This window comes from Mustelus asterias, chromosome 3 (genome assembly GCF_964213995.1).
Source record: "Mustelus asterias chromosome 3, sMusAst1.hap1.1, whole genome shotgun sequence".
NCBI lineage: Eukaryota > Metazoa > Chordata > Chondrichthyes > Carcharhiniformes > Triakidae > Mustelus > Mustelus asterias.
The window spans coordinates 34,664,398-34,691,499 of record NC_135803.1 but is presented as its reverse complement, the minus strand read 5'-3'; the positions used below and the strand labels follow the sequence as shown (position 1 = coordinate 34,691,499).

The 27,102-nt window shown below is 41.0% G+C and overlaps 1 protein-coding gene across 1 annotated transcript; it reads left to right on the top strand.

Annotated features, from left to right (window-relative positions):
- The first annotated feature begins 1,605 nt into the window (after positions 1–1,605).
- chrd (chordin) lies at positions 1,606–27,102 on the top strand. Its single transcript, XM_078210093.1, has 25 exons — positions 1,606–1,635; positions 4,278–4,368; positions 4,735–4,838; positions 6,428–6,558; positions 6,659–6,798; positions 6,905–7,019; positions 8,343–8,439; positions 9,107–9,248; positions 9,357–9,497; positions 9,835–9,917; positions 10,486–10,633; positions 11,919–12,025; positions 12,273–12,389; positions 12,476–12,632; positions 14,096–14,337; positions 16,165–16,278; positions 16,732–16,938; positions 17,055–17,148; positions 18,177–18,227; positions 21,278–21,381; positions 22,159–22,261; positions 22,621–22,775; positions 24,036–24,129; positions 26,877–26,918; positions 27,038–27,102. Exons 1-25 carry the CDS (start codon positions 1,606–1,608, stop codon positions 27,100–27,102), a joined length of 2,874 nt encoding a protein of 957 aa, XP_078066219.1.

Below are 27,102 nucleotides of genomic sequence, written 5' to 3'. Positions count from 1 at the left end.
CGGGACCGCATGAATTCCTGCCACCGTATTGTGAAGTTCTGGGACAAATATTTGTCGCTGCGCTCTGTCTACTTGTGTGGCGCTCTGTGCCCCACATCTGGGGCTCGCAGCTAGCCGCCGAATCCCTCCAAATGCTCTCATTTACACCTCGGCAGAGTTAGGCTCACATACCGTTTTGCATATATGAGCTGAGTAACTAAACAGGATGTTTAAATGAACGCGGGGGTGGGTGGCTTGTGAGAAAACAGAAATAACTCCGCATTCAAATCCACTCCAACTTTGGATGGAAAGCTTTCAGTTCTGACCTGACTCTAATCCCGCACACGGTGCCTGCAAATGGCTCAGATACTCGGCACAAGCCCTTGCCAAGGCCATGTGCAATGTTAGAGTCAAAGCAAAATACTGCGGATGCTGGAATCTGAAACAAAAACAGAAAATGCTGGAAAATCTCAGCAGGTCTGACAGCATCTGTGGAGGGAGAATAGAGCCATCGTTTCGAGTCTAGATGACCCTTCGTCAGAGCTAAGAGTTATCTAAGACTCGAAACATTGGCTCTATTCTCTCCCCACAGATGCTGTCAGACCTGCTGAGATTTCCAGCATTTTCTACAATGTTAGAGTGACTGATTCCGCACTATTTATATGCGGCAATGTCCTTCTTAATGCTCATGTTTGCTGTTGTAAGTGAATCTCTTTAACTTCAAAAGAAATATAACGTGTAGTTCGGATTAGAATTGAAAATATTGGCGGGAATGACTGACCAATGTGTAGATTTTGGGGAAGAGGTTGTCTGGGTGTCGAGAATAACCCAGCCGCCTATATTACACCTGGTTGGTGTTTGATATCTATCCCTGGATCACAAGGTCAATGTGAAATCCTCATATATGCCATATTCCCCATCTCTGAACGGTTTATAAGCACCAGTTTACGCCTCCTGGAAATGCTAACTGTAAAGGATCTTTATATGCATACCGTATTTCTACTGGAGTTCGCTCTTTATTAGCCTTTCCATGTCCCTGTTCCCAACTTCCTATCTGTTTTCTGCATTGATATTATAGTCAGGTCCATAATCTCTTTCGTAACAGCTCCAAAGCTGTCGACGTATATTCAATGTTTAAGATGACATTTGGGGGTATTGTAGCCCCGTGAGGTGACACATTTGAAATTTAACCAATTAAAAGACAAATTTTTAGTCATATGTTTGTTTGGAACTTTACAAGGGAGCAATTGAGACAATATATAAGCTGTATTTACAAACTGTATCTTGTGTCCTTGCTGAACTGGAGTGAAATAGGTCGAGTCGGTGGAAGGGGATATGTGAAGATAACACACATAGTGTTGAATCTGCCGGGTTACATTAACGCGGGCTCTTCTAAGTTACCAGCACTCACGGAATAAACGCCGGTGTATTGCTTTCGAAGTGTTTTCCCTTCAGATTCTATGATTAGTAATTGAGAAACTTGGTGAAGCTTCAAGGCCATGTTGCAGGGAGGTACACTAGGAGAGAGGGCCAGTTAGTCATATCACACTGGTATCCATATCAGTGAAAGTGGGTCTCAGGATGCTGTTAGGCAATAGGTATTGCACAAAGAGGGATAGGGTCGATATGTCGATATTCTGCTATCGCTGTCAGTTGGTGGGTGTATTGTGTTGTGAAGTCTTCCTGACCGAGTGCGTGTCGTTGACTGGTCATTGATTGGCACAGGCAACTTCTCAAGATGAGATGCAGATTGGAATGGGTGGTAGTCACACCTCACAGTAAACCCACTGGAGCTGGGAGGGGAACTTCACTCCTATATCATTGCCTTTGCTTAGACCTCGCTGAGGAAAGAGATGCCATTTCTCTCGTTGTAATGGCTTCTGAGGTTCAGGCCGCCGAATAGATTCTCGAGTTAGATACGTTTACACTTCTGCAATGTGTATTACTTTAGACTGAATAAAGTTATGAATTATACGGCCACGTGTTCTACGCCGGTTTCCAAGTGAACGATTGGTTGCGGGTAAAATGTCAAACTTGAGCTTATGATGGGTTACAATCCGTCTATTTACGGCGTTCGGAGATTCTATAACCCAGCAACTGATTCTCATCAAACTGGATTAAACGATCTGATGTCTCGAGTTTTCCCTCAACTGAGCAAAAGAAGAGGGCGGGGGCGGGGGGGATTGGGATTTGTGCTCAGGTATTTTGGAGTGAAAACGGTCTTTAGATTCTGCTGAATCAGCGCAACTTTAAAGAAATTCAATGAATCATATCAAAGGTTCCCTCAGCCGAATGGCGAAGGGGTAATGGAAATAAGTTTACTGAACTTCAGTCAACAGGCCTATATTAAATATGTAATCTGTCTGGCTAGCTATTTGATTGAGATGGGGAGGGGGTAATTTCCCCCAAATTATTCATGGTATTTCTTTGCGATATCAATCAATACTGCGGATAGTTGGGAACTACTGCGGATAGTTGGGAACCACTGCGGATAGTTGGGAACTACTGCGGATAGTTGGGAACCTGTCTCGGGGGCAGGGAATTCATATGGTGTTCGTGGAAGTGGAAATGACTAGGGTTGGGAAGCATTTTCGGATCGGGGCCATTGTGATCTCCTGGACTCGTTTCGATCGCCTCAGGGGGTCGGAGAGGAATTTCCCAGATTTTTTTTCCCCATATTGGCCCTGGGGTTTTTCACTCTGGGTTTTCGCCTCTCCCTGGAGATCACATGGTCTGGAATGGGGGGGGGGGGGTGGGGGTGAGTTAATAGGTTGTAATGAACAAAGCATCGTAGCTGTGAGGGACAGCTCGGTGGATAGGATATTGGTATGTAGATAGGCTGGAAAATTGGGCGGGGATCCTGGATTCAGGATTCAATCCTGGACCGGGGAGCGGCGTGGGCTTGGAGGGCCGAAGGGCCTGTTCCTGTGCTATATTGTTCTTTGTTCTTTGTTTGTAATACGTTTCACATGGGACCGTATCACTGGTGTCAATTCAGTTAGATGGGAAAAATATGGTTCTTTGCAACGATGTGAATCAGGCCCTTTCTGCAGGCGGGAATGTTCGTAGCCAAAACTGCCTGGGTCCTTGGGATGAGGAAGAAACCTCAATGTAACTAACTGCCTGTGAGACCAGCACACCTGACCTCACCAGAACTGGGCACTGTCTTTGAGTTCACCTCTGGTTCGACAGTAAAGATTTGTCCATGTAGACATTTCCCTCAATCTACAACATGTCACATCTAAATATCCCCCAAGGCTGCTGCACATGTCTGTGGAATAAATAACATCGCTTCCGAGTCCCGAAACCACTGCATCTTAAACTCACGAATCTGTCATTTGCTTCAAATCCGTGGGAATGAAACCTCTAACAGCGGCGGCGTCACCCGGTTTAATTTAACTCAAGATTTCTACCTTTCTATTGTATAGAGGGTAAAGCCAGTGGCTCACTCTCTGACATGGGATCTGATGCGTATGTTAACATTGCAGAATATTGTCAATTAATGAGTTGTATCTGACTATTGTTATAGGGTCTCCTCAATAATAGTCTTAAATATTTAACAGCATCGTTACTATGAAATCTCCGTCATTGTGTTCCATCCCTTCACATTGATGTTATGGGATCTTTATTACAGTATCCAAAAATTGCTTCCATAGTACAGTTCTTGTTTAAAAACAGGTACATCGCAAAAGCTACAGGGGAAAGAAACAGACACCTGGGCAGTAACACAATCAAATAAGATGTACTTTGCAGCTTGCTGGAGCTGATTTCACAGACAATTTACAATGTTCACCCGGTCTTTCTTTCCCCGCTTCAGACAAATGCAAATACCGCCCAGGGCTTTGGAAAAGTGTATTTCACTACTCAATTGATTCAATCTCACAGTGACAGTTCTCGGGTTTTAAGATACACACTTGGTTCTCGGCTCCCAGTTTGCCCAGGTCTGTTTTTCATTGTTTTAACACTTGCCCAGTGAGCTTGAAGAGGATCCCACGCTGTGTCCGCTAATCATCTTTCTATGAGTCGATTGGAATATTCCAATGATTAAGGCTTTGTTGACTTTGATGCATGTTCAGGGGCTTTGTTCGGAGTGTATAAAACACACAGGAGTGCGGGGCACATTGGAAGGCTTGGTTTTCTTGTAGCCACAACAGACTGACGCAGCTTTCGAGAACTTCTCAAGGCCTCTGCTGTTAGCTGGAAGGATCATCGCCCAGGCAGAAAGTGAATTGGATACACTAGACACAATGAAGACAGATTATCTGCTTTCCGTGTTACATCTCGTTTTTATTTTTAAGTTGTTGTCCGAAGCAGCCGGTTTGCGACCGAAGATTCCTTCTTTACCCATCCAAGCAGAAGATGACCAGATGCATTCTAAAGGAGCCACAGGTAATTCAGCCCCTACTCCAGTCGTTCCTCACCTCGCTATGTTTCAGGACAAGTCATGGACAGCAAGTGACAATAACTAGTCATAGTTTCTTTTCCCAATTGCCCCATTTCTTTCTCTGGGAAATGTCCCCCTATCTTTGAAATCGAACCCGGAAAGATTTTTTTTTGGGGGGGGGGGAATAAGTCATTTGCACCCTTTCTCGGCAAATCTCTGAATTTGCACTCATTATTGTCACAGAGAGGAGTAAAGGCTCGATTTGGGATCAAAAACAGAAAATGCTGGGAAATTAGTTTTGGATTTTGGTGGGAAGTATTTAAGTGAAGTATCGAAGGGATTTCAGATGTACTCTTTGTGTCATTTTGTAGGCTGTTCTTTCGGTGATAAAGTGTACGCTCTTCGGGACACCTGGCACCCTGACCTGGGACAGCCCTTCGGAGTCATGCATTGTGTCGTTTGCCATTGCGAGCCGGTATGTTTATTATGGCCTGCAGGTGTATTTTTAATAGAACTTGCTGTCATTCCGTTTGTACTTTATTTGAAAAGAAATGCCTCCCTTAGACCCACGAGTTGCTATAAACAGTGCGATTCTCCTACTGCAATTAGAAATCCAGTTACTGCCTCCAAAAGTGACAGGGTCTTCGCAATATTCACATCACGAGCCAAAAGAGAAAATGCTGGAAAATCTCAAAGCTTTGACAAAGGGGTCATCTGGACTCGAACGTCAGCTCTTTTCTCTCCTTACAGATGCTGCCAGACCTGCTGAGATTTTCCAGCATTTTGGTTTCAGATTCCAGCATCCGTAGTAATTTCTTTTATTCACATCACAGTATTCATCTTCTGCATCTAAGTTGTTGATTCCTTTGGCATATTTATCCAATAGGCTCCACATTATTGTTATAGGGTCTCCCCAACAATATTCTTAAATATTTAAGAGCATCCTTACTACGGACTCTCCGCCACTGTGTTAATTTCCTTCACATTGATGTTATGAGATCTTTATTACAGTATCCAGAAATTACCTTCACAATATTCATTCTGTGAGGTCTGCTCTGGGAGCTGCTTCGCAGCGTTCACGGTATGGGGCCCCGGTTAGAAAAAAGAGTCAAATGCCTGGATTGAGTTTTCTGTGAATCAACAGGAGGAAATGGGCAGTGGGTCTGAACGGTTATTTCTCGTTCCGTCTTCTCAAGTTTCCACTGTAGGATTTCACAGGAGGTGCTTTCTGCGGTTGTTATGTTGGCACTTTGAAGGTTGTGGATTGAGTTTAGGAGCACACTCCACAAGATAGGCCAGGCCACGAATTAACATTTTCCACTGCATTTAACATAAGCCAATTTCACTCAATCACCTTTCAGACTCGTCTGCAAATTAGCCACAACCAATTACGCAATGTATTATTTCCCCATTAGCAAGAGATTATGTGCTGTTTGCGGGGAGTAATACACAGTTCAATTTTTAGGAAGACGCCCATCTCCTCAATTGACACTCCTTGCTAATGAGGTGCTGTCTGATTAATGCATCTTCCCCCCTGAACTGAGTGTGTATTTGAGTAACTAACGTGTTACTGTATTCCTGCTAATCAGGCTTTGGTCGTTATGTTGGGTAAGTGGATTTGTGAATTATGGAACAGCAAAGCAAAATCATTCTCCCATCCCATAACATTTGTTAGGCAATGAAGCTTCATTTCTCTTCTTGAATATGAGTTGGAGAGCTATGTATCCAGTGGGATCTACTTACACCACGTGATATTGTCAATGGATCAAATATTGGGTAAAAGCAAAGTACTGCGGATGCTGGAAGCTGAAACCAAAAGTGAAAATGCTGGAAAATCTCAGCAGGTCTGGTAGCTTTGACAAAGGGTCATCTGGACTCGAAACGTCAGCTCTTTTCTCTCCTTTCCAGCTGAGATTTTCCAGCGTTTTCTCTTTGGGATCAAATATTGGGAGTGCGGTTTCCTTATGTGTAATGGGTTTATGCACTGCTATTTGTGCTGTCGTATTTGACCTGCTTTCAAACAAGAAATATACGCTTTCTTTTTCAAATCTTCGTCTTTTAAAGCAAAGGAATCGAAGAGGTAAAATCAATGGCAAAGTTAGCTGCAGGAATATTAAACAGGACTGCCCACAGCCACCTTGTCATGCCCCCATCTTACTGCCTGGACATTGTTGCAAAAGCTGCCCCAAAGGTGAGCATTCGTCGCTATGGCGACCAATTTACAACTCCCCAATCTTTAGACAAGTTTCCAGGCGGTCTAACAGAACGCCCTTTCTCACTTGCAGAGAGCCCCAGAAGTTCCCAGAAGAAAGCCGAGCCGATATTCGATGGATTTGAATACTTCCCTCTTGAAAAAGAGGACAAGTTGCAGAAAAGTCACAACGATCGCTCTTACATCAGCACCGAGGACATTTCAATGGATGACAGCAGAACAGGTATGCATTGGACACTCGCGAGTTTTTGGACCACAGTGCTTGTGTGTAAAAATGCTGTGTGATTTTAGTGGTGGAGAATTCACCTAGCTTTTCGCTCTCTCCCTAGATTTTGTCGCTTTGCTGACGGAAACATCTCGACAAACGTCAGCATCCAGAGGAGTGGCCAAAGCTCGATTTGCCCTGGTCAGATCCAACCTGATATTCGCCATTCATTATGAAAGGTATTTCAAATGGGGACGGGGGGAGGAGGAGACTTGGGGCGGGCGGGGGGGGGGGATGCAAGAGAAGTTATAATGGACAATAAGGAAATAGCAGACTTACTACATTTCTACTTTGTATTCACTTTCACGTTGGAGGGAGAGCACAGAACAAATTTTCGTGGCACTTCGTGGATCTACTATAATTTTTTAAAATGGTAATGATAAATAAGGAAGCTAGCGAAATCACCAAGACTCAATGATTCATAGGAACATAGAAACATAGAAGACAGGAGCAGGAGGAGGCCATTTGGCCCTTCGACCCTACTCCCCCATTCATTCCGATCAAGGCTGATCATCCAACTCAACAGCCTAATCCTGCTTTTTCCCCATAACCTTTGATCCCATTCGCCCCAAGTGCTATATCCAACCGCCTCTTGAATCCATTCAATGTTTTGGCATCAACTACTTCCTGTGGTAATGAATTCCACAGGCTCACCATTCATTGGTGAATTCCCCCCACCTCAGTGTAATAAAATAAATAGATGAGAGTTTGTGTCAGTATAATTTTCTAAAACTTTGTAGATTGATGACTTTTCATTACTCAATCAAATGAAAGCAGCTTTTCCCAATGTATTCTATTAAAACCATCAACTCATTGCCTCTGCTGCAAAGTTCTTCCAGCTGGTAAGGTCTGATTCTGTTTTATCCTGGCTGCCTTCTGCCAGAGCTTTCAGCCTGTTTAAACGGACCCAGGATGTGATGATTCACAGGGTGTGGAGTAAAATCCACATGGGAAATAGTGAAACGGGAACTGTGAATCTATAACAGCTTTGTGTGCACAGATTTTGTATTTGTTTTCATTTTACCTTGCAACATAAGCTGGATGAAATGGCAAAACACAAATTGGATACTACAGAAACCTGAGTGTTTGAGTTTGTGCAATAATATGTATGTTTTAAATTTACTTTCAATTTAATAACATTGACTTCTCAATAAGGGCTTCAACAAATGCCTGTCTTGCAGACATTCCACCATTAAAGATCAGGTAATCTTTCAAGTGTAATCTCATGTATTGAATCCTTGGGGGAATGTCAGGTGTTCAGTAACATATCCTGATACATTTCCACATTTAAGAAGGACAAAAAGTTCTGTATGTTGCCTTAGAGATGGATGCAAATTTGTATTTCATTCATTTCTAAAGGTTTGGCTCTCTATCTCAGACAAAACAGCAAAGATTAGGGAAAGCAGATACCGCTGTTGTTAACTATTAGATGAAAAAAAATGGGAGTTGAGGAAATCCCTCTCAGTAATCTAAAAATGGTCTGTTTTCCCTCTGTTCCATAGAGTCAGCCGTCCTATCAGGGTTAGCTTTCGGGACCGTGATGGTACTGTTTTATTTGAACATCCTGTCCACAAGACAACTTCACCGCAAAGTAATCTGGTAAGATATATGCCAGCTTTCACCCAAATTTATAAAAAGAACAGGGAAGCTATGATGGACTGGCATAACATGCTCATTAGGCAACAGCTAGAGTATTATGTGCAGTTCTAGAAGGATGTGATTGTACTAAAAAGGGTGCAGAGGAGATTCACCAGGATGTTGCCTCGTCTGGAGTGTTTCAGCTATCAAGAGAGGCTGGTTAGGTGGGTGTTGTTTTCCTTCGAGTATACAAGGCTGAGGGGGACCTGATTGAGGTGTAGAAAATTATGAAGGGCTTAGATAGGGTGGATAGGGAGAAACCTTGCCTCTTAGTAGAGGCGTAAATAACCAGGAAGCATAGATTTACAGTAATGGGCAAGAAATTTAGAGGGGATTTAAGGAAAAACCTTTTCACCCAGGGGATGGTGGGAATCTGGAACTCATTGCCTGAAAGGGTGGTAAAGGCGGGCGCCCTCATAACATGTAAGAAGCAGTTAGATGAGCACTTGAAATGCCATAGCATACAAGGCGGTGGACCAAGTGCTGGAAAATGGGATTGGATTAGACAAGTGCTTGATGTCCAGCATAGAGATGATGGGCCAAAGGACCATCTCCTGTGCTGTAAAACTACGACTGTATGATGCTCTGATGTTCATTCTCTGTTTTATGCCTCTGGCTGTCTTTGTAGATCTGCGGCATGTGGAGGAATGTGCATAAACCTTACATCAAGCTCCTCAAATCTGACCAGCTCCACGTTGCTCTGATGACACAGCCCCGACCAGATGTTGGCATCCAAGGCAAGATTGTCAAACACAGGGCACTTTTCGCTGGTGAGCTGTAACTTTCAAAAATGCAAAAGAAATCGCTTCCATCCGGTTAAATAAACTATGTGAAGGATTATGGAACCTAGTGTTCTTAACATATTTCTATTTCCCCAGAAACATTTAGTTCTGTGCTGACCTCAACTGACCTTGATCGTTCAGGACTGGGTGGTATTGCCATGATGACACTCAGTGATGTCGAGAATAACTTGCACTTCATCATTATGTTTGAGGGGTTGCTGAAGAGGAGTGAAAAAGGTAAAACCATTTCCCTAACTTTTGGGCGGTTTATTCAATTCAAATACTAACTCAAAAGGACTGACGGGGACATTATAACCTCTCTCTTAATATAATCCTACTTGATAGCATCCTGGTATAAATTACAAAAGGCAACACTATTGTTTTTTTTGAAGACAGTAGTGCTTTACATAATAAGATTTTCACAGCCCTATTTAGGTTTTGATAGTTATGTTTTATTTACTACTGTTGCATGTTGTGGTTTTGACCAATTGATAAAGCACAGTGCAACGCCCCCTTTATCTACACATAACCTTGTGAAGCAATGCTTGCTCACAGTTCTTGTGCTCCCTTGCAGATCGCAGCATGGTGCCCGTGCGAGTGCAGTTGCTGTACAGACACAGACCGCTGAGGGAAGTCAGAGCCAACATAAGCATTCATGTAAGACCTTGTTTACTTGCATGTTACAGTGCAGTAGCTGGTACATTATGAACAAAACATGTCAGGCTTAGGCTCAAGTGTGGGTTAACCCAGAAGTTGCAAATCCCTTACTGAGCCTTAACACACCTTTTGATTTGATTTGATTTATTGTCACATGTATTGGGATATAGTAAAAAGTATTGTTTCTTGTGCGCTATACAGCCAAAATATACTGTTCATAGAGTACATTGGGAAGAAGGAAAGGAGAGAGAGTGCAAAAAACCTGAGATGCACTCCCATTAGACACATCATTAATTCAAAGTTAACTAATAGTTAGTGATCATAATTCTCAATCTTAAGAGTTTACCTTGAAGTTGAATATAGTTTTGGTGCTTCACAGTGCTAATTTTGATAACAAATTTGAGGTAATTTTTGGTATGAAAGTTCATATGTGAACATATTTAAGATTGTTGCTAATTTATTAATACTTAAGAACTGATGCTTTTTAATAGCACAATGCTTTTTAATCCACAATGATGTTATTAATTTATATGAAGTTGGGAAAACGCCTTTTTTTCCTTTTGCCCAGGACTCTGATTTTGCTGAAGTGCTGACTGATCTCAGTAACAAGGAGATGTTCTTGCTTTCCCGTGGCCAGCTAGAAATTGCCCTGGAGACTGAGGGCAGAAATCCAGATCGTATTTCAGGATTCATCACAGGCAAGAAAACATGCGACAGTAAGTGGAAAATCTAGTTAACTTGAAACTACTTTAATACATTGAGAGTTTGGGGGTGAATTTCTGAGTGCTTATCCCACTAGTCTACTGTAACTTAAGAGGAGCAGCCACAGAAATCTTGGTTAAAAATGTGTGGAGGGCATTTATGTTGCTTTGGTAGATTTTCTGAGGCTTTTCAAAGTTACAGTAGTCAAGTACAATTGAAGCAATTTCATTTTGCACTAATGCCAAATGCTTTATTATAAATTTGGAGATAGAACCATAGCAATTGTTCACCAAACCGTATTTGCAGAAGTTTGTTCCACAGGTAAAATAAATAATTCCTGGCACCTCATCCAATTCTTTGCCTGTGGATTTAATAGACTTAAAATCTCGTCCTTCCATCGTTGTCCATTCCAGATAATGGCCTGAACCAATCCCATCAATTAACTTCCAACAAATTTCACTGTCTGAACCTTTCTAGAATAAATAACGCTAAACCTTGGAACCTATCTTTATAATGAAAAACAGTAAGATTTCACATCATTCTCCTTACCATCCTCTGTTTATTCTTCAAAGCTTCATTTCAATTTGCGAGGCTCCTGCAGTGGAGGGAGACTTTCGCAACTTCTCACTGGAACAATGTTGTGCCATGACTGGATTTCTGCCAGCTGTAATTGCTGCTTTATTAATGCACCTAGTGAGATATTAGGGTTAGCAGCTCCAGATGTGGCTGCCATTAACTTCAGGATATCGCAATGTGTCAGCAGTGTGCCCAATATAAAGTAACATTTATACTAACTTTAATATAAATGCACACTTATAAAGAAATTAAACTAAGTAGTATGCCCATCACTAAGAAAGGACTTGCAATTTAGTGCCTTTTACATCCTAATAGTTATTTCATTTACTTTTTAAATATAGTTATTCTTGGTTTGTAGGCAAACAAACTGGCAATTAGTGCAAACATGATTTCTGGACTCGAATCCTATTTTTAATTATCATTCACAATCTGAGAAGGTTTTTGGCCATATTTCTGAATAGATTCCTCCATCAGAACCAAAAATTTTCCGGGTGGTATAAGGATTGGTAGAAGAGCAAAAGCTGGGAAAACCTGTCTGCCCTCCCAGACGTTGGCCTCCTAATGGTTAATATTTAAATAGCATTAATATTGAAATTCTTCCATGACTTAGACCAGGTCAATGCTTCTTGCACAGTTTTCTACTGCTGTATTGTTGTGTATAATCCAATTTGTTGAATATATTCAATCTGATTTTTTAAAACTGATTTTCCTTCTTTCTATTAGCTATTCAGAGTGTGCTATCAGGTGGGAATGCTCTTACACCAACTAAAACCGGTGCTGTTGGCTCAGCCAAATTCATCTTGCATGATAATGGCACCCTAGAATTCCAGGTAAAAATTGCACATTTTGTTTCAGTTTATTGTCTAAGAAACTACACCAAAAACTATTAAAAACAGTCCTTTCTAATGAACTTACACGCATACATTTTCTAAATTATCTACCATTTCTATACTTCATGATTTATATTCACTTCATTTATACTTTGAAATATAATTTGAGATGATTCCAAATACTTGTTTACAGCCAATTGAAAATGTTACTGGGAAATAATTGTGGCACGTGGTTATTTTACTACAGGTACAAGTAGCCGGCACAGCCAGTGAAGTTATAGGACTCACAATTGAAACTAAACCTCGGCGCAAGAATAAACGTAATATTTTACATGACATAACCTCTGACTACAGGAATAGTTTTGTAAGTACTTTGGAGAAAAAAGTACAAAGGCATTGATAAATAATTATTGGTAATATAAATTCTAACTTTCGCTTTTGTGACTTTAGGCAATTGGAGTTAGCAATAGGCTAAATGCTCGAGACATTCATATGCTGTTGCAGAATGAGCTTTTCCTCAACATTGCAACAAAGGAGTATGAAGAGGGAGAGTTAAGAGGACAAATCAGTTCTTTACTCTATAGTGGACTTCAAGCAAGATACTATGGTAAAGAAAATAGAAGACATATCTTATAAAAAGTCTACAACTGTTCAGCTGAGAGTGGACGGCTAGATGCCCATTTTATGGCAGCCTTTGATTCAAAACAATTAATATATTTAGTTAGAAATCTTACACAAAAATACATTTATTGCAGTAATCCTGTCATTTAATTTGTTCAACTTAATTTTATGCAATAAAAACAGAAAATGCTGTATTCAGATCTGCATGTGACTCCTGCCTTTTAGAACAATAGCAAGGGTTGTGCCCTCAAATCAGAAAGACTGTGAGCCTTTTTTGATTATGGGGAAACGTGTTCCAGGTTTTAATGAGTGATCAGATGGAAGAACAGATGCGGGTTAACATGGGTTCAGAAAAGGCAGATTGCTTTCAACCAATTTACTGGATTGTTATCAATTTGGATTTTGTAAAGGCATTTTTGCAAAGGCACTAAAACACATGTTAAAGGCTCACAAGATGCATGGCTAAGTGTTTTGCTGCACTGGCGGTGGCTGGAAATTAGCCAACAAATGGGTGGTGGTGCATGGGGAGGTATTAAAATGCTAACCAGTTGCCAGAGGAGTCCCAAAGGTATGTGTTGCTGTTTTTGTTGTTTACAAGTTTTCTAAATAACTCAAGAGGATAGACAACTGTTGAAATTCATGGGTGTTAATGGCAGGAGCCAATGGGCAGTAACTCAAAAGGATCTGGGCAGGTTGGTAAATGGTGTAATGTTATGAGTTTGAGTAAAATAGGTGAGAAATAACAAATCAATTCTGATTGAGGTCACAACCACAAACATTAAGTGTCTTTTCCTTTGAGATGCTAACAAACCTTTACTCTATTTACAGCACAGCAGAAGGCCATGCAGCCCGTCCAAACCTGTGCTGGCTCTCTGCAATTTAACTATTCTCACTCCCTTGCTCTTTCCCCACGGCTGTGCAAATCTTTCTCTCTTCAGGTGCTTATCCAGCTCATTTTGAAAGTTGAATCTGCCTCCACCACTCTCTCAGGCAATGTATTCCAGATTCTAACCACTCGCTGCATAAAAACATCTTTCCTGATGGCATCTTTGGTTCATTTGCCAATCACTTTAAATCAGTCTTCTCTGGTTCTTGCCTCTTCCGCCAAAGGGAACAGTTTCTCTCTAAATGCTAGATCCTTCATGATTTTGAACACCTATATCTAATCTCCTCTTAACTTTTATTTCTTTCAAGAAAACAACCCAGCTTCTCCAAACTATTCACGTTACTGAAGTTACCTCATCTCTGGAACCATTCTCATAAATGTTTTCTACATTTTCTATTTTTCATTTGGTATCTTTTGCATTGTGTTTACTGGTTGCATACTCTGTTTTTACCTCTTGTATCAGGTTTTGGGCTCTGTGATAAAACTGCAAAATTCAACCTGTTTGTGATTCAGCTCAATGTGAAATATTAAAAATATTAATGCAAAGAATCTCTCCTCCACAGAGCTTCCGATTCCTCTCGCTGGACAATTTGTGGTGCCTCCTATAAAGACTGGTTCAGCAGGCCATGCATGGGTGTCCTTGGATGAACGTTGCCACCTGCACTATGAGATAGTTGTGTCTGGGCTTAGTAAAGCTGAAGATATTACTATTAATGCACACCTCCACGGATTTGCTGAGATTGGGGAAATGGATGATAACAGTGGGGAACACAAGCGCCTCCTTAAAGGCTTCTACGGATCAGAGGTACAAAACTGTTTAAGTTGTACCATACTGTAATTTTGAAAGAAAAATCATGCAACCATATAGTTGGGGGGAATTTGACTAGCGGCAGAATTTTCATGAGGTTTCCTTCAGAAAGTTATTCATCGACAACAATAATAATGTGTAATTGACACATTAAACAATTCCTTTGATTCCTGGTTGGTTCTGAGTTTGCTGATCTCAGCTTGGGCAGTAGCCCGAGTGTTAATATTGACTGAGCATCCATGAAAAAGAGTTGAATCAGCTGGGGTTCCAACTCTGGATCCAATGGTTGCAAGAGTGCTCATGTACTGATTTCCAGTGAGAATAGATTGGACCCATGCTGAGGTAGTGTGCCAACGCTCTCTGTTGAGATTCTCAAATGAATAGACACTAGATCAGGGATCTGAAGGTCTTCAAGTGCTTGAGGACTCATATCCTGGCAGAAGGTGAGCACCTTCAGTAGACGATAGAAGAAAATGTGAATGGAAAAGCAGAAACTGTTTTACTTCAGAAGTAATTTCCTGTGTAGCTCATTCTTGTTGTAGCACATTGTGATACTTACGTTATGAGATGACTGGGCCTTTGGATTTGATCATCTTACTCTCTACAGACAGATTGGACCAGATTTTCACTACTGAGGGGACGATCTCCTTTGGTTTAAAGCATCCTGTTTGACCCAATTTTCATTTTGAGGAGATGAGGGCAGAATTATGTTGAGCCAATCCCGAAAGCAGATGCGAGGTAGCCATGGAGGCAAGCGAGTTCCGAGGCAAGCTAGTTAGAGAAGGCCCACCTTGGTTCCCTGGGACTTTGTTGTTTTAGAAAACCCCCACTAGACCCTCTACTTCTCACTACTCACACGTCTTAACCTTGCCCCGTTCATGCCAATGAATTCCTTCACCGCATGCCCTCCCATGGCCCCTAAGCCAACTCATGGGCCCCTTCACCCCATGCCCCACAAGCACCTGCATAGCCACTCACTCAGTATCCACCATTGACAGCCCTCAGAAGCCACCTGGAGATGAAAAACATAAACTTCTAACAATCTGATAAAACTGTCATTCATACATACGTGATAGTGAAAATTTTCTCACACATGAAACCCATTCAAAAGCTTTTACATCTCCTCAAATGTAAATCTCTTATAAAAACAAACTTATTTCTGACTCCACATCAAAGACAGCTAATTATCTTTAAACTGTCAATTAAACTGTGAACTTAGAACATCCTGCTGAGATAATTGTAGCTTATGAAATTCAACCAAGTATTCATAATAACATACTGGTAGTCCTTGGGAAATGTCAACAAAGAATTCTGTTGAAATTGCATGAACCGATGATAGTGTTTTTTCTAACCTATTCCAGACAGCTTGCTGATCCAAGCAGTCCTGCAGCCGATGTTTTTATTTTAACACTCACTGACAGTTTCAGCCTGGTTCTTCACTTTTGAAGAGCAGGGAATTTAAAAAACTTCAGACCATGAAGGTTAAACAGACCAAATCCACCCTTTGAGAGCATTTATATGTACTCCATTAATTCATGACTTTCACACCGCTTCAGCCCTATATTTACTCCTCTTCACATCCCATTTTAATGTCCCCCTCTAAATATGTCCAAACGTGATGTGAATGATTACTAAACAAGTTAATGGTATTTGAATTTCCTTTCTGCAAAATAATGTTCCCATGCATTTTAGGGATTGTATAGTTAATTAGTGATATTTTGAAATTTCAGTGACATCTCAACAAGTCATTTGTCCTGCTTTGACATGGTGATACCTTGATTTTCACCACAGGCCTAACTAACTTACTTTGTGATGGTCACCTAGGCTCAAGGGATATTAAAGGATATCAGCACTGAACTTCTGAGACATCTTAACAGAGGAACTGCATTTATTCAAGTTAGCACAAAACTTAATCCAAAAGGAGAGATACGAGGACAGGTATGTATAGGTGCATTTATTATTGAAAATGTGCTCTTAGCGCATCGTAAATAAGGACTTTGCTATGGAAAATTAAAGAAAGATCAGTTTGAAGAAAGATCCACTATATTTAGCAAACTGCTTAAACATCAGCATTTTCCTGCGCTAAACTGATATGTTTTGAGCTAATTCACCTGAATCCTGGTTAATAGCTCATGTAAAAAGTCATTTGTTTGTCCACAATGGATAATAAGGTACTACAGAAATATTTTGCAAAATCTCTGTTTCATAACTGGATCATTAAAATATCTCACCATGAAAATCTGCACTTAAATAAAGCACTCAGCTGGATATAGCCCCGGTAATCTATCCAAGTAGCTGAAATGGACCATGACTTTGTACTGCGTGTCGTTATTAACAGAGCTTCAGATTCAAAATCATAGTTGATCTTATTAAAACTGCCATTCTCTTCAGGTTCTGATTCAAAACCAGTGCGAGTCGAAAGGATTTGTTATACCCAAGGAACCCGATTATGAAGACAGTCTCTTTCAGGAAATTAAACCTGATCCGGAGGAGTTGAAGAAAGATCCAAATTCTTGTTTCTTTGAAGGGCAGCGGCGAGCTCACGAGTCTCGATGGGCACCAGACTATGACAGGAAATGCTCCATCTGTAGTTGCCAGGTGACAGAATGAAAGTCAGCTTGAGTGACACTGAGAGTTGGTTTGATTTTATTTTGCTAATTGATTTTCGTCTGACCAGATTCACTCAAACTTTGCACAACTTCTTTCTATTTCAGAAAAGGACTGTTATATGTGACCCCATCATATGCCTTCCTCTGAACTGTTCGGAAGTTGTTCGTGTGGAGGATAAATGCTGTCCTGTTTGTAAAGGTATATTTTAAATTATCAGAATGTGATGTGCTACACAGATAACAACAACTGTCAAATCCTTCACTGTTGTGCTCAATAGAAAAAAAAGTAGTAATTGAAAGGGATGGACCCTTTGGTGGGATACTTAGGGTGGAATTTTACAATCTGTCCTACTGGTCCTGCTGAAGCTGATGGATTTTTGACTGGCTCATTTTCTGGCATCACCCATACTGCGATGGGCCGTAAAATTTCATTCTTAGATTCTAAATTGTGCATTAGTTTCCTTGTTCTGCAGGTTTCAAGTTAATTATACTCTGTATATGTCACACTATTGCAATTTGCTTTTCAAAATTCAATTGCCGTGTCTCATGTCACATAATTTGCTGTCCCCAGTAAGCTCACATTGCGTTATAAATATGGAATGTACATCAGTATAGAATGATAGAATCATAGAATCATACAGTGCAGAAGAAGCACATTGAGTCTGTATCGACACTCGAGAAACACCTGTACTCCCACCTGATCCCATCTACCAGCACTTAGCCTTGAATGTTATGATGTACCAAGTGCTCATCCAGGTACTTTTTAAAGGGTGTAAGGCAACCCACCTCTACCACCCTCCCAGGTAGCACATTCCAACCTGTCGCCACCATCTGGGTAAAAAATGTTTTTCCTCACATCCACCCTGAACCTTCTGCCCCTCACTTATGTCCCCTCATGACTGACCCTTCAAATAAGGGGAACAGCTGCTCCCTATCCATTCTGTCCATGCCCCTTATAATCTTGAACACCTCAATCAGGTCGCCCCTCAGTTTTCTCTGCTCTAGAGAAAACAACTCAGGCCTGTCCAAACTCTCTTCATAACTTAAATGTTCCATCCCAGGCAGCATCCTGGTGAATCTCCTCTGCACCCCGTCCAGTGCAATGATGAGACAACCAGTGAAAATATTTAATTCATTTCATAACCACTGAAAAAAATAAATATTTACTACTGAACTGATAACGTCAATTTTTATTTGGTTTTGATATTTTTAATATAATTTTGACAGATAAAGTAGAAACAAAAATTGAAAAGAAAACAGAAGCAGAGCAGGTTGAAGGTAAGTCTATAATATAACTTCATTTATAAAAATGTTATTATTGGTCCAGTGTGCTGTTGTTAAGTAAAGTTTTGATATCAATTGGGACAATGGTCAGAAATCTAACAGGTAATTTAGAGGGAAGAGTTCCGCTGTTTATTTATAGCAACAAGGGGTTACATGTTTGAAGCAGAGAAGACACAGGGCTATGAGCTGTATGGGCCAGTGGGATATGTTTTTAAGAACATTAGAAATAGAAAGAGGAGGAGGCCACACAGCCCTTCTGCCATTTAACCATTTCCCCCTCAATCCCCATATTTCTTGATCCGCTTAGAGTTCAAAAAACCTACTTATCTCAGTTTTGAATATAGTCAACAACTGAACATTCACAGCCCTTATGGGTAGACAATTCCAAAGGTTCGCAGCCCCCTAAGAACTGCCTAATCATCTCATTTGTAAGTGATTGAAGCATATCCTGAGATTATGCCCCTGTGTTCTAGACTCGCCAGCCAGGGGGAACAACCTCTGTGTGTCCACCCTGTTAAGCCCCACTGAAACTTTCAATTAAATCACCTTTCATTCTTCTAAACTCCAAAGAGTATAGACCCAATTTACTCAACTTCCCATTCTCCATTGGACAACCCAATCATAGTAAGAAGTCTCACAACACCAGGTTAAAGTCCAACAGGTTTGGCAAACCTGTTGGACTTTAACCTGGTGTTGCGAGGCTTCTTACTGTGCTTACCCCAGTCCTACGCCGGCATCTCCACATCATGGCAACCCAATCATCCCAAGAATCAATCTAGTGAACCTTCACTGCATCCCCCCCAATACAAGTGTATCCTTCTCAGATGAGGAGACTAAACCTGTACACAGTACTTGAGGTATGGCCTCACAAATCTTCCTTACTCTCCTTGTAATAAAGGCCAGCATGCCTTTTGCTATCCTAATTACTTGCTGTACCTGCATACAAACTTTCTGCATTTTTTGTACGAGAACACCAATATCTCTTTAAACATCAACATTTAAAAGCTTCTCAGCATTTAAAAAACATTTTTTTCCCCACTCTACCACCAAGATGAAAATACATTCCATCTGCCAAATTTCTGCCCCCTCACTTAACCCTGTCCATATCTTTTTAAGCCACTTTACGCCCTCCTTCCAGTTTACGGTCCAATTAAATTTGTATTGTGAGTAATCTTAAATACAGTACTCCCTATTTTCATCCAAGTCATTAATGTGGTTGTAGATAGCATTGGCCCCTTCAACCTTGCACCCCAATTGCTACATCCTGCCAACTTGAAAGTGCTCTGTTTTCCCTTACTCTCTGTTTTCTGTCCATTAACCAATCTTCTGTCCAAACTCATTTATTATCACAACCCCTTGAGCCCTTATCCTGTGTAATAACCTTTTATGTGGCACCTTATCGAATGCCTTTTTGAAATCTAGATGTACTCCATTCACTTTTTTCCCCTGTATATAACCAGTTAGTTATACCATAAAAACCTCCAACAAATTTGTGAGACATGATTTCGCTTTCATAAAGCTATTGTGACTCTCCCTAATCCTTTGATTTTCTAAGTGTCTTGATAACACTTCCATAATAATAGATTCAATCATTCTCCGGATGGCAGATGTCAGACTAATTACTCTATGTTCTTTCTCCCTTCGTTCTTGAATAGTGATGTTTGCCAGAATTCTACAGCCCCGCCTGCCTCGGAATTGGACTGGGCGAGGGGCGGACAATGGAAATATCCATTGACCGCGGGCGAGATTTTCTGGTCTTGGTTCAAGCGGGGCCGTAAAATCCCTCCCGTTATGTTTGCTGCCATCTAATCCACTGGGACCGTTCTTGAATCATGGGAATTTTGGAAGATCACTGCCACTGCATTTACTGGGTGGAATTTTGTGGAGGCTGCAGTGGCCCTGGCAGAGGGCTGGAAAACTCAGGGCAAGGCAACCTAAACCTTTTCAGGAAGTCCTAGGCATACTCTTTGACCGTCAGACAATTAACACTGCCTACACCACGGCTCCTGTACCTTTAAGGGCTAAGATCCCTCCTCCTAGAGTAGTCAGCTAGTTGGAGGGCCAGCAGTGATTCAGTTCCAGCGGCTTCACTGGGAGCAATGGTTGCTGCTGGGACTGCACCCAGTCCTCAGTAGCAGCATGGATGCTGCGGTGTACCTGAAGAAGGTGAAGGGGGGGGGGGGGGGGAGGGGGGGGGGGGTGGTGTCCATCTCATTGGGACCAGCCGGCAAAGCCCTGATGAAATGGGTGCTCATTGGCAAGAGGTTTTTAAGCAGGTGGCCCTTGCCTCAGCGGGAAGACTGCCTCAACCATTCCCATCACTGAGAGAATACCATGGCATTAGGAAAGCGAAGGACATTCCACTCCCATCTTCCCTTCCAATCCAACAGCAGTCCACCCCCCATGTGCTCCGAGAGGCACATTAAATTCTGTCCACTCTCTTTCCATCCACCTCTTTTAGAATTGTTCAACCAAAATTGCTGGCATGGGGGTGGCTAAATGGCTCAATTCTCTTCAGTAATCTCTCATGGCTCTTTGATATTTGTTACTGATTGTACTAGTAGAATTCTTTCCATTTCAGCTTTTGCTTTGTTTAAGTGAATATTTCTTCTGATATGCTGCTTTAATTTGTTGATTAATATATGGCAAAACATCCCAAAGTGTGGTGGGATTCTATGATGAGTAAAGCTCCAAGGGCCAATTACCCTGGGGTTCTCTCAAGCATTCTCCCAATGACCCATTCATTAGCAGAAGGCTGGAAACAGGTTACATGATTGATATTACATCCAAGCAATGACGTATGATCCTGGGAATATTCTACAAGAGAGCTAAAGTAAATAGATTTGTAAAATTGGGAGAGGAAATGAGTTATAGAAAATTTAGGCAATTATGTCGAGAAAGATTGATTTTTTTTGTTAGAATTTTATTTTTTGGAATAATAAGATATTAGTCATTGTTATTGTTGAAAACATGTTTAACGTGACCCTAGAGGGAGCAAATGAAGCTAGTTATTCTGATGAACTGTCAATCACACTATATTTCAGGCTGCTATTTTGATGGGGACAAGAAATGGCATCCTGCTGGGACAACCTGGCATCCATTTGTACCACCCTTTGGCTATGTGAAATGTGCAGTGTGCACTTGTAAGGTAAGGATTTCCTTCAGATTCTTCTGAACTTAAATCAGATAAGTATAAAGTTCTTCTTTAAAGGATCTAAAGTATATTCCTGAAAAGTCTGATCTCTACTGTTAGAACTGTTTGAACCCAGAAGTGAATAAAATGAGCAATTATTTTGACATCAGTAATATCTAATTCATGAATATTATGGGAAGCTCTTCACAGCTGTTCCCACTCCGCTGCTATCATTTAAAGGGAACTGTGGTGGGAACTCAGTTTGCACATGTACAGAGGGTTCTGTTTTCAATTGGTGATAAGGTGACACCCAAAGAGTGTGTGATATTGTGATGGATAAGTGGAACATTTTAGTTAAGTTAATTAAGCTATGGGAAGACCAAGTGCCAGGGCCCAGTGGGATACAACCTGGAATCCTGAAGGAGTCGAAGGAAGTGCAGAGATCCGATAAATGATCTCTCTGAGCTCATTAGGTGGGATGAACCAGGGAGAATTAGATAGTGGCCAAGCGTAGTTTCAATTTTTAAGAAGTGAGACTGGACCATTCAAGATAACCGATGGTCGGCAAAATTTTGGAAATGTGGAACGAGAATGAAATTACCATTCATATAAAGTAATAAATGAATGTAATAATTTTACTAAACTAAAATAATGAACTAATAATTTTGCTCACTAAAAAAACAGTAAAATTATTAACTATCTGAAGGTCTTCATTATATGTGGTGATGCTTTACAATAATATTGGTGATGTATAATTTAATGTCAAAATATTTCTTTATATTTCATTCATAGGGGGCAACTGGGGAGGTTCACTGTGAGAAGGTTCAATGCCCTCATCTGCCTTGTAGCCAACCTGTTAGAAGGAATGCATCAGACTGCTGTAAAGAGTGCCCAGGTTAGTAATCTGCACTGGCTTAATTTTCTACAATCTTTTATCTAAGAGAGAAATTGCATTTATGTAACACCTTTCACAACCTCGGGACATCCCAAAGTACTTTACAGCCAGTGAAGTACTTCAGTCACTGTTTTAATGTAGGGGACCTTTAAAGGATCTATCTACTGAGATCCAAATGAATCAATTGAAACTGTTTGGTGAATATGGGCGTTTGCTCAAATATTAGTGTCAGGCAACATCAGCAACCTATTGAAAAGTACCCCAGAATACCCATATACACTGCCCATCAAGAAATAAACTGTACATAGTTGTGGATAGATACCCTGAACTTGCTTCTGAAATTTGCTTTTTTACCACAGTTACAGAGATTGCCCCTTTTGACCATACAGACATGATGCAGGCTGATGGGCCCAGGCCCTGCAAATTTGGGCGTCATATATACACGAACAATAATAAATGGCATCCTGAAGTTCCTCCGTTTGGGGAAATGAAATGCATTACTTGCTGGTGTGATGTAGGTATTCTATTTAACATTAAGAATCATATACCTCAGACCACATCAAAAGTGCTGATATTGCTTGAAATGCAGAGTTATTATTTTGAGAATTTATAAAGATGCTGTCATCAAGATGTAATTTGTTTTACTGGTTTGCAAAGAAAATTAAATCTAGTTGTAAGATGTTTTGGGAGATTTCTGAATAATTATAACGGTAATTCCATGCAACATGTAATTCATATATGTTTTTGTGAGTTCACTTAAGAAATAATAACTATATGCTATAGTATATTAGAGCATTAGTACACAGTGTCAGACTGGATTGATGGGACACTGTTTCAGTCCTCACTTTATTGAGTTTCAGAGATTGGACACATTGATGTCAGGGGGCATAAAACAGAGAGCAGAGCGTCCTTACTGAGAAGGAGAGAAAATTAGAAAATGTACTTCTCTCAGTGAGAGAATACTTTTCTCAGCTAAGTGAGCAGTGTTAATGGAAACCCATCCCCTGTCCTCTGTCTTTAACTGGTGCATGTCTTCCAGAGAGAGAGAGAGAGAGAAGAGAGAAGTCAAATGAGTGGGGAAAGAAACCAGGGGGTTTTCTTTACAGCCAATGAGATATTTTAATCACTGTTTTAAATATAGGGGATCTTTAAAGGATCTATTTACTGAGATGCAGATGAATCAATTGAAACTGTTTATTGAATACTGAGTAGGTTTTTGCTCAAATATACCTCCAGAGAGCCTTCTAAATGTTTGACCGTTTATGAAATCATTGAAATGCAATATATTAAACTTCATTTTTGAGATTTCTTTAGAAAGATAGAATTTGTAAATCTAAGTACCCATGAGGATCTCTGATCACACAAAGCACTTCATGGCCAATGAATTACTTTTGAAGTGTGGTCACTGTTGGAATAGGGAAACACAGGAACAATTTAATGCACAGCAAGATCCCTCAAAAAGCAATGAAACAATGACCAAATATGTTTTGCTAATATTGGTTAAGAGATTAACGCTTGTCTGAAAGATAGCGTGTCCACCAGTTCAGTACTCCCTTATGACTGTACTGATTATGTGCTCAAATCTCTGGAAACCGATTGTGCACCCACAATTTTCTGATTCAGAGACAAGAGTGGTCATGCTGGGCCAAGGCTGACACCAACTGAGTTAGAATTGGAATTAAGACTACAATTAGATTCACTGAATGTAACAGCGACTTACAGGAAACGAACGTGTAGCAAAATCTGATAATTGTGCTTTGCTTTGGAATTTTAGGAAGGGTCCACAAAGTGTCAACGAGGGAAGTGTCCAGTCCTAACCTGTGAGAACATTGTAAAGCGACAACATAAGTGTTGTCCAGAGTGTGAAGGTAAAACTCAGCAGATTTACTTTAAAATAACTCAGCTTAGAGTTCCTTATATCTTTCCACCATTTAAAGACAATTGCATTCTGAAGGTATTTCTGAAGCTGCCCATTGAGGGAGTTTGATTCGGAAAGCTGCCAAGCTGATGATTCACGGTATATGGCAGCTCGGGGAGGCTTGCAAGGAATGCAAAGGCTTGTGCTTTCTGGTCTTGCTTTCCACTTCATTGTGAACTGGGGTTCCTCCTGCTGTAGAGTGACTCAGTAACCTCCTGTTGTCGACTGTTGTCGACCGCAAGATGCCACTAATAACACCTACTGTCACCTCGGAAGAGTCTGTTGTATACAGTTTGGGCCACGATGACCTTCGGAACCACAGGATTTAGTTTGTGGCCCCAGTTGTGGTGTAGCAGGTGAGGTGAGGGTGATAACCTCCTTTGTGAAGTGAAGGTATCTGAGACAATGCTCCTCAGCGAAGTTCATTGAGGAAGAATTCCCTGGAAGTCCCTGTGCAGTACTCAACTCCTCCCTCTCCCCATCTGCTCCTGCTCTCCACTTTTTCTTGCTGCACCCCCTGGTCTTCCAGCTCAAAGGCAGCCCTAGCAGATCATCCATGACTTCAATCAAAGTGTTGTGAAAGCAGACAAAGGTTTTTCTCAGATGTCAGCATTCAGTTTTATGAAGAAGAATACAAGCTAAATAACATAAACAAGCGCCTAATAGGGCAAACCAAGAAGTGACCTGTCCGTCATGAATTAATTATTTTAATAGTGTCCCTCAATAACCTTTCAAGCCTGTTAGCATTCTGAGTTGCTGAGCAAGATTACTACATGACAAATGAGACACTGTAGTGGACCAATATCACAGAAGTTTATTTATTAGTGTCACAAGTAAACTTACATTAACACTGCAATGAAGTTACTGTGACAATCCCCCAGTCGCCACCCTCTGGCGCCTGTTCGGGTATACTGAGGGAGAATTTAGCATGGCCAATGCACCTAACCAGCACATCTTTTGGACTGTGGGAGGAAACCGGAGCACCCGGAGGAAACCCATGCAGACATGGGGAGAATGTGCAGACTCTGCATAGATAGTGACTCAAGCCGGGGAGCGAATCTGGGTCCCTGACGCTGTGAGGCAGCAGTGCTAACCACTCTGTCACCGTGCCTACAATGAGCATTGGATCCTTATTTAAATTTTTAAATCATTGTTCATAGTTCTGCCAAGTACCTTGGATGTTTATGGAGCAGGAGGAATAGAATAGCAGTGTACTATTTAATTGAAGAGAGATTGTAGAACTCAGTGGCACAGAGAAATCTGGGTGTCCTGGTACGTGAATCACAAAAAGTAAGTATGCAGGTCCAACAAGTGATTAGGAAGGAAAATGGAATGTGGCTGTTTATTGCAAGGGGAATGTAATGTAAAAATAGGGACATTTTACTGCAGCTTTACAGGACCTTGGTGAGACCACATCTGGAATACTGTGTACAGTTTTGATCTCCTTATTTGAAAAATATATATAATTGCATTTGAAACAGATCAGAGAAGGTTCACTCAAGTCATTTTTGGGATGAAGGGCTTATCTTATGAAGAAAGGTTGGACTTGTACCTATTGGAGTTTAGAAGAACGAGAAATTGTGTTATTGAAATATACAAGATCCTGAAGGGATTTGATTGGATGGATACCTGGAGGATACTGTGGAGCTAGTTAAAAAACAAGAGGTCTTATTGACTAGATGGGGAGAAGTTTTCCCCTCAAAGGATCATTATTGTGTGAAATTCTCTTCCCCAGAGAGTATTGGAGGCTGCATCATTGGATTCATTGAAGGCAGAAATAGACAAAATTTTGATAGACAAGGGGTGGGATTTTTGTCCTGATGTGTTTTGCAGTGGCAGGAGGCAGCCCGCTGTTCATTGGTGGTGGGATCTTATGGTCCCACCGTTGTCAACAGGGTTTCCCATTGAATGCACCCCTTGCCACCGGAAAACCTGTAGCGGGGGTGCGCTGTCGGCTGGACCGTAAGATCGCACCGGCATAAATGGCAGCAAGACTTTGGTGACGAATATGGGAGGCAGATAGCAAAGTGGAGTTGGGGAGAAAAAGGGCGGCATGGACAAGGTGGGCTGAAGGGCCTGTTTCCATGCTGTGAACCTCTATGACGCTTTGACACAAACAGATCAGCCATGATCTTATTGAATGGTTGAGCAGGCTTGATGGACCAAATGGCCTACTCTCAAGTCCTATATTCTTATGTTCCAAGGAGCAACAACATTTGAAAATGTATCTCAATCTATTCCATGTACATTTTGCATCAGAAGCAGGGAGCCAATTAATTTCTCAAATAATAAATCTAAGAATACAATGCAGAGATCTCGCTAATTGCTGAGTTAGAATCTTTTGCTTCTTAAAAAGGAAGGTAGAAGGTCAAAGGGTGAAATGTAGTTTGTGTGTTAGCTTTGCAAACTGTCTGCATATTATTGCTATTTCTCAAATTTATACATGAGATATCAAAGCTGTTATTAGACTGACAATTTACCTCATCCATATGTATCTTCAGAATAGTGCAAGAGGCAGCAGCATCTTGAGGCAAAGAAATAATCCTCCTAAAGAGTTAAAATGCAAGGGAGAAACCTGTATGTTTTTCTAAATGTTATAAATGGTGACCTGCTTAATGATTTCTGCTCTGGCACCTTTAACACATTGCTTCCAACAGCTTGTTCCAACAAGTTAAATACTTTTTTAAAAATCTCTAGATTTGTCTTCGTATTATGATGAAGATGGAGAGAAATTTAAAGGTCAGAAGAAGGGGAAGAGCAGCTGGGTTTCTAAACCATAGACCAAATTTGGATGAATGCACTCCACACATGCAATGGACAGTGTATGCATGTGATAAATGCTGTAATGTCTTCTTCAGTTGATCAAGCTGGAGTTTTGAGAGCTTCATTTGAAAGCCACATGAAGAAAAATCAGTCATTTTAA

Coding starts and splice junctions, on each gene's coding strand:
- chrd (XM_078210093.1), top strand. CDS start 1,606: ATGTCGATATTCTGCTATCGCTGTCAGTTG. Junction 9,249..9,356: donor ACACAGGGCACTTTTCGCTG/GTGAGCTGTAAC, acceptor CTATTTCCCCAG/AAACATTTAGTTCTGTGCTG. Junction 17,149..18,176: donor ATGCTGTCCTGTTTGTAAAG/GTATATTTTAAA, acceptor TAATTTTGACAG/ATAAAGTAGAAACAAAAATT.